General features: G+C 33.3%; 1 protein-coding gene across 1 annotated transcript; it reads right to left on the reverse strand.

Moving 5' to 3' along the window:
• Positions 1-5,562: 5,562 nt before the first annotated feature.
• LOC107939739 (polygalacturonase-like) lies at positions 5,563-7,186 on the reverse strand. The gene is made up of 4 exons (XM_016873110.2): positions 7,018-7,186; positions 6,615-6,923; positions 5,975-6,490; positions 5,563-5,898 (listed from the first exon to the last, which is right to left on the reverse strand). Exons 1-4 carry the CDS (start codon positions 7,156-7,158, stop codon positions 5,641-5,643), a joined length of 1,224 nt encoding a protein of 407 aa, XP_016728599.1. The 5' UTR covers positions 7,159-7,186; the 3' UTR covers positions 5,563-5,640.
• Positions 7,187-7,631: the final 445 nt, after the last annotated feature.

Consider the following 7,631-nt stretch of genomic DNA (forward strand, 5'->3'; position numbering starts at 1 on the left):
TGGAAAATAGCCTCAAAGTTGTCCACACGGGTAGACACACAGGCATGTGCCTAAGTCGTGTGTGACGGGCATGTGCCTTGGCCGTGTGACCCTATTTTATTGCTGACGTCATAAACAGAGAGTTACACAGGCTGAGGACACGGGCGTGTCCCAAGCCACAAGGTCGTGTGTGACCACATGGCCTACCTACACGGGAGTGTGACCCTGTTTCATGATAAAAATTTCTAAGTTTCCCAAAAGTTTTTAAAGTTTTTGGTTTAGTCCCGAATCAACCCCGATGTATGTTTTGGTCCTCGTAGGCCCGTAGAAGGGATAATGTACATGTGTTTGATTGATTTTAATTCGAATGAAATTTTAAGTCAGGTAATGCCTCGTATCCTATCCTAGCCTCGGACACGGGTAAGGGGTGTTACATTAGATATCATGGTAAACGTTCATTTTACAAAAGAAATTAAAACTCTAATGTTCCTACCCTGGCTACTTTTCTAAATGATTTTCCAAAATGAACCCCGAATCAGAAAAGAGAGCATGAAGAAAGAAAGTTTCAAGCCAAAACACACAAAAATCAGAAAAAGAGACTAACCATTGAGAACCTAAAAGCAAAAACACCAAATCGCATAAACAAATTTCGAGATATTTAAGTGATAATCGCAAAATACACAAACATTACACTTAATCTCGATGTGAACATCGTTCCTCTCTAAAAATCTCTTTAAAATTTTGTCTCATTCTCCATTTTGGGGTTCAATTTTTTTTATATGCAATAAGTAAACATAAAATGGTGTCACGTCATTATCGAATAATGTGGTCAATGAGTCCTCAATAGATTCGAATGCTTGAGAAGAAAGACATTGCACAAGTTTGTCAAAGAAGCTTGGGAGATTAGAAAAGCACTAGGTTTGGCTGTGGACTGGAAAGGCCAAGTAATTATTAGTGACCTATTCAATTTAGAAATTAGAGATCAATCTTGATTGTGTTGGAAACATTCATTTAGAAAATGATTTTTTTAAACAACAAAAAAATTAAAAATTTCTAAAACCAAGCAGTTTTCATATTTATAGGGACAAACCCTTTCACCAAAATCATACTTGCGTTCTGGATTAGGCGGCCTAATTGTTTCTCAACATTCTACCAACACGATCTTCTCAACTATTCACAAACCTCGGCTAGTTTGTGACACCCCTAACCCGTATTCATCGCCGGTACAGGGTTATAGGGTATTACTAATCATTACAGAACATTTACAGATCAAACATATAATTTACTATTCATTTTCCGAGATTACTTTTAACGTCCCTTAATTGGACCCTCGAGGCCCAATATGAACATTAGAAACGAGTCGAGACTAAATCGAAACCTCATAAAATTTTTTGCAAAATTTTCAAAATTTCACTTATGAAGAGTACCACACACGCCCGTATGGTCAGGCTGTGTGATTACACACACCCGTGTGACTTGGGACACGCCCGTGTAACTCTCTATTTATGACGTCATCAACAAATTAGGGGCATATGGCTAAGGCACACACCCGTGTGCTTAGGCCGTGCGGTAAATTAATTTCTCAAAAATAGCTACAAACTTCACACGGCCAGGGCACATGCCCATACCCCTAGACCGTGTCTCTCACACAGCCAAGACAGATGGCCGTGTCTCAGCCGTGTGACCAAAATTGAGCATTTTGTTTCATTTAATTAAGGTGTAGGGGGCACATAGTTGGATCACATTCCCATGTACCCAGGCTGTGCGTCACACACGGCCTAGACACACGCCTGTTTGTCTTACCAGTGTGGACGATATAAGGCCATTTCACCCTATTTCTCACCTAACTTTAAGCATTTTCCTGCATGAAAACTTACATGTATATGCCAACCAATCCAACCAATTTCCATCATCCAATTTGATATATTACTAACCTTAATCATGCTCATAAATTTACCTTTTCTTTACTTCACAAAATATGTCTCATTAAAAGTGTTGTTTAACTTGTTAAACATATAAAACTTATCATATAACACCATACCATACCAAGTCGTCTCAAGATACACATTACTAGCCATTCCAATGGCTAGTTTACAAATCAACATATTACTTCATCATTTGGCCACATTAGCCTACACATGTCATTATATCAAAACAAGTTTATCATTTATACCAAGATCATGGAGTCGATAGTGTGATGATTGCTCCGACCCGAATCCAACCTTCACGAGCTTCGAGCACTATAAAATAGGAAAATAAACCTAGTAAGCATTATATGCTTAGTAAGTTCATATAACTAAAACTACACTTACCAATCATGCTTAACAAGTAAATCACATATAAAACAATTATCCATCAATTTAGTAAACTAGCAAATATTGCCTATTCACAATCATTCAACCAAATTGGTTAGTACAAAAACACTAATATGCATAGATGAGCTCATCATGTTATTTCTTCTTATTTCACTTATTATACCATTTCCGTTTGAATCTTTGAATTTCCGATGGACCTTTCCTTTTCCAGTTGCACACCCGAGGTGCACATTCCCTTTTCAAATGGTACACACAAAGTGTACATTTCCTTTTCAAGTGTACACACAAGGGGTACATTTCTTTTTCAAGTGTACATACAAAGTGTACAAATCCTTTTCAAGTGTACACACAAAGTGTACAAATCCTTTTCAAGTGTACACACAAAGTGTACAAATCCTTTTCAAGTGAACATACAAAGTGTACATTTCCTTTCCAAGTGTACACACAAAGTGTACAAATCCTTTTCAAATGTACACACAAAGTCTACAAATCCTTTTCAAGTGTACACACAAAGTGTACGTTTCCATTTCAAGTGTCACCCTTTCGGGTGAAATTCCTTTTCATAATGAGAGAAAATGATTACCCCTTTCAGAATAACCTTTTTTGCAACGTATGCTAGACCTCATTTACAACGGTAATCACCTGTCCAATCAGAAATTAATATTCGAATAGATTCTTGTACCTTTTCATCTATTACATATATCATGTGTCAACATTTTCATGCTACATATACATGTCATTTACATATCATAATTTTCACAAGTCAATAATTAAATCAATACATTTTCATACTTAATTAAGTTATACGAACTTACCATCACAATTGATTGTATCTTCTAATCCGAGACTTTTTCTTTTCCTTGACCATTTTCTTTGTTCGATACTTCTGGATCTATATAAATAAATTTAATCATCAATTCCATAATTTCCACATTCAATTGAGTCCATTTCACTTTCTAGGCAAAAGTACCATTTTGCCCCCAAACTTTTAATTAATTCCAATTTCACCCCTAGGCTCGAAAATTGAAATTCATGCAATTTAATCCTTATTCCAAGCCTAATCAAAATTCTAATACAACTTTTACAGCACATTTATTTCACAAATTTTATAATTTTTCCAAGAATTTCACCACTTTTGAATTTAGTCCCTACACATGTTTTCACTAAAAATCACTTTGTAAAAGTTGTTTATCTATCAACAACCTTTCATTTTCAATCATAAACTTTCAATTTACAGCATATTTATCAATGGAAAATTTTCTAAACTTTGATTTCTTTTCAAATTAATCTCCCAAATAGAGAAATTAAGGTTTGCCGGTCTAAAAAAATATGAAAATCACTAAAAAATAGGACATAGAACTTACCAATTCAAGCTTGAAAAGTTTCATTTCTCTCTCCTAGGGTTTTCATGTGTTTTATGCAGAAGATGATATAAAATAAGGTTTTTATTTCTATTTAATCATTTATCATATATTAATTAATTCAATTTCCAATTTAGTCCTTATCCTTTTTCAATTCTTCCATGGATGAATACTAAAAATATCTACATATTTTTCATCAATGGTCTAACTACTATATAAGGATGCTATTTGATCCTTATAGCTCTTAGAATCCAACATTGACATTTTATTCAATTTAGTCCTTTTTGCAATTAGACACATAATCGATAAAATTTTTCCATAAAAATTTTCACGCAATATTCCTATCATATTACCTATCATTTTATGAAATTTAAACAATTTTATTTTAAGGACTCGGATTTGTGGTCCCGAAAATACTATTTCAATTTCACTGAAATTTGGGCTGTTACATAGTTAAAGCGTAGGCTCTAATCCATGAACAAATGATAGCTATGAAAACTTTCTATTGATGTTGAAGTGGCGAATATCGATGTCTGTTTATGGGCCAAAAACTGAAAATGTAAACATTCAAATTTAGAATATTTTTTTTTGGAAATTAAATCTCAATAAAGTTTTACAATGCCCATGCTTCACATCGTGTGTGGTTTACCAAGCCTATGGTCTCTATTTATAGAAAAATTGCAAGACTCTTGGTCGAACAAGAAGAAGAAAAAATATAACAACATTTTAAGAAAGAATATACAAAATTCTCTAGTAGGAATATGTATGGGCTTCAACACCCTTTACAGATAGGGTTGTCGCCCATCTTACGTGAGATGGGTCATTGGGTCTATCTGATGTATTTGGTATAATTGTATGTGTTACTTAGAAATTTAATCGACTCATATAATTTAACCAACCAAATAAAAAAATTTATATTTCCCAAAATATTAATAATTTAATAAATCAATTGAAATAAACTTTACTAATTCACACAATTAAATTATTTTTCATACCTAGTTCTAATTCTGTTAAATTCATGAAATGTTTACCACACTAGAATGTATGGGTAAATGAATTTAATTATCTTGTTCAACACGACTGTGCTAATTAATTAATCTAATTCTTACTTCAAGCATCAGTTAAGTGATTACTATTAATTAAATAATAATTCGAATAAATTAATTTAGTCTTTAAGTCATCTCTCTTTTATAACAAGAAATTCCATTCACTACAGATAATGATACATTCGATCTTTTTCTATAATTCATCAATTTTATTTATTCATCTCATCAATTTAAATGCAAACCATCAAGGTTGTATAGAGCAAGTAGAGGGGCCCACTGGATATATAATTAGAGCTCAAATAGTTTGTAATTAAGTGCGACGACCGACCTCTCCTTATTATATATCATTATGAAAACAACTCACCAAGTGCTCGTCCAATGAATTTTTCGTATGTGCTTTAGCCTCATAGGATATCCTCAATCCCTTTAATTTATATCCGTTCACCCAAAATAATCTGGTCATATCTCATGTAACCATTACATCTTCTTCCATGAAAAATGTAAAGTCAACGGAAAAAGAAACAAACCAATGCACAAATATAATCATATGTTGAAGCACACAAATAATACAGGAATATGTTGTGCAAAAAATTTGGACGACGAACTTTCATTTTTTAATTAGAATCTCGAATTTAATATTTTATTTTTCCTTAAAAGTACTGCGTTGGAAGATGGATTTTATAAAAAAATTATACTTAGATAAAGAAAACTTCAATAACTAATTCTAATTCAATATAGAAACTCAGTAATGGTTTTGTTATTAGTTTAAATGAACTAAATTTTATCACATTTCGGCTCTTTGTATTGATGTGTATATTAAAAGCATTGAATTCAGAGCAAAAGTTTATTAATAGCAAAGAATTAAAATGAAAAATAATTGTTTTTATATAATATGAATAAATATATTAATTACAATTGCATTGAATTTGTTGGTATGCTTTAAGCGGTGGCGCTAGGGGTTTTTGGGACAGGGCCGGAACATGGAATCGGGTTTAATTTGCCACTAGTTATAGGCTTGACATTCAAACATTGGGATGTTGCGGGTTCAGCTCCGTTGTGCTTAATGTCAATGTCCGCAAGTTCCACATTTTGACATGGCGAAGAACCGCTGCAAATAAACTTGATCGCTTCTGGAAGCGCAGATGTGCCACGGATGTTCTTGAAGCTAATGTTGCTTAGTTTAACTTTCGATTCTTCCTGCATCAACACAACAATGATTCAATGATCGATTAAATATTGTCACTCTATTAGGATTTTGATAAGAATGTTATACATTTTTCTTGCATTTATTCCATGGGCAATATTGTTGATCAATTAGGATAGGGGAAGAGACATTATTCATGGTAATATCCTCAAAATGTATTTCTGATACTGCCCCACCATGTTCGCCTGGCCAAGTTTTGATTCGAGCTCCATTCGAAGTATTAGTAATGGTGCAGTTTGAGATTTTGATTCCCTCAACTGGCTCTTCATTTTGGAACTTTCCAAGACTACCGATACTTATACCATGTCCTGGTCCACAAGTTATTTCTTTTATGACCATATTTTTAGTGCCATCTCCGATAGAAATACAATCATCACCAGTTTTAATGTCAGAGGCAATAATATTGACCCCCTCTGATTTGCCCATGTGAATCCCATCTGTGTTTGGGCTCTCGTCCGGTGCCTCTATCTTCAAACGTTCGAGGGTAATGTTTTTGCAAGCAAAAACATTAATGTGGAATAGTTTACTGTCTTTGCTAGTTATGTCTTGTATCAATGCATTGGTCACAAAGTCAAACCTTATATTCTGTTTAATTTTGGAGTTAGCAAAGTAACACACGAAAAAAAGATGTTAGTTATAATTATATTTTGATAATAATAATAAGAGGAAAAAGAATAAATAAATTCTGGCAAGAGGGAAGAAAGCTGACAACGGGAAGTTTGGAACGAAATTCACGATTCTCGCAAGTATTCTTCTCATAAGCAATGCTTCCTTGACCATCGAAAATTCCTCCGCCAAACATTTTGAAATTTTCAACACTATAGAATCTAACCCAATTAGGGTCTTTGAAAGCACTAGGATCAGCCGGAGCCTGTATAGTGCCCTGAACATTAATCTCAATAGGAGCCTTGCATGGACCTTCTAAGTTTACTTTTGATAATAAATATGTCCCTTTAGGAATCACAACTGTTGATGGAGTTACAGAGGCACATGCTTCTTTCCAAGCATCCAAAAATGGCTAAAATGAAATGAATAAAGACATCAGTTTGAAATATAATTTTTTCATATTTTCACCTTTGGGGTACAAATTAGTTAAGAGCAATTGAACTTGCCTTACTCAAATCCGTTTTCCCGTTAGCTTTTGCGCCAAACTTGGCAACAACATCAAAAGCATCTGATTGAACTTTAGAGGCTGAAATGAATAATAATAAAAGTACAAACATGGAAGGAACAATATTAAGGTGTGGTGCCATGTTTTTATTTGGTTTTGAAATTAAAGGAAGAATGGCTTTTCCTTTTGTTTTGTTCCAAATATATAGAAAGTTTGAGAAAATTACAACCAATCAAATATATTACTATTTAATCAATTTGGAAAAGTCATATGGCCAAGCTTCAATTTCTATGATAAGCTTGTTTCTTTAATATCAACTTCCCACGGTGAGATAGTTTTGTGCTTAATTTTTTCACAACTTGAATAATTTAAACTATGTGAAAGGATTTTATTATGGAAAGGTTGAAAAGCATTATTTTACATTTTATCTTCAAAATAATATCTTTACTAGATGGTGGCGAATATAATTATGTTCCGTCAAATTTATAAATGTTATTTCGACATGTATAATCCTAATTATTCAATAACGCTGGGGTTTGTACAAGTGTACACAGTCGTTTTCAAGTAATAAGTAAGTATTGAGTTATTGTCTCCAGAGGGATTGTATTTGTGCTA

Source organism: Gossypium hirsutum, chromosome A04 (assembly GCF_007990345.1).
Source record: "Gossypium hirsutum isolate 1008001.06 chromosome A04, Gossypium_hirsutum_v2.1, whole genome shotgun sequence".
NCBI lineage: Eukaryota > Viridiplantae > Streptophyta > Magnoliopsida > Malvales > Malvaceae > Gossypium > Gossypium hirsutum.

Bases quoted from the DNA above. Each gene is read 5' to 3' on its own strand.
- LOC107939739 (XM_016873110.2), bottom strand. From the start codon at position 7,158: ATGGCACCACACCTTAATATTGTTCCTTCCATGTTTGTACTTTTATTA. The intron at 6,491-6,614 runs GTCAGCTTTCTT...AAAATTAAACAG, and splicing joins TTCGTTCCAAACTTCCCGTT to AATATAAGGTTTGACTTTGT. The intron at 5,899-5,974 runs GTATAACATTCT...GTGTTGATGCAG, and splicing joins GGAATAAATGCAAGAAAAAT to GAAGAATCGAAAGTTAAACT.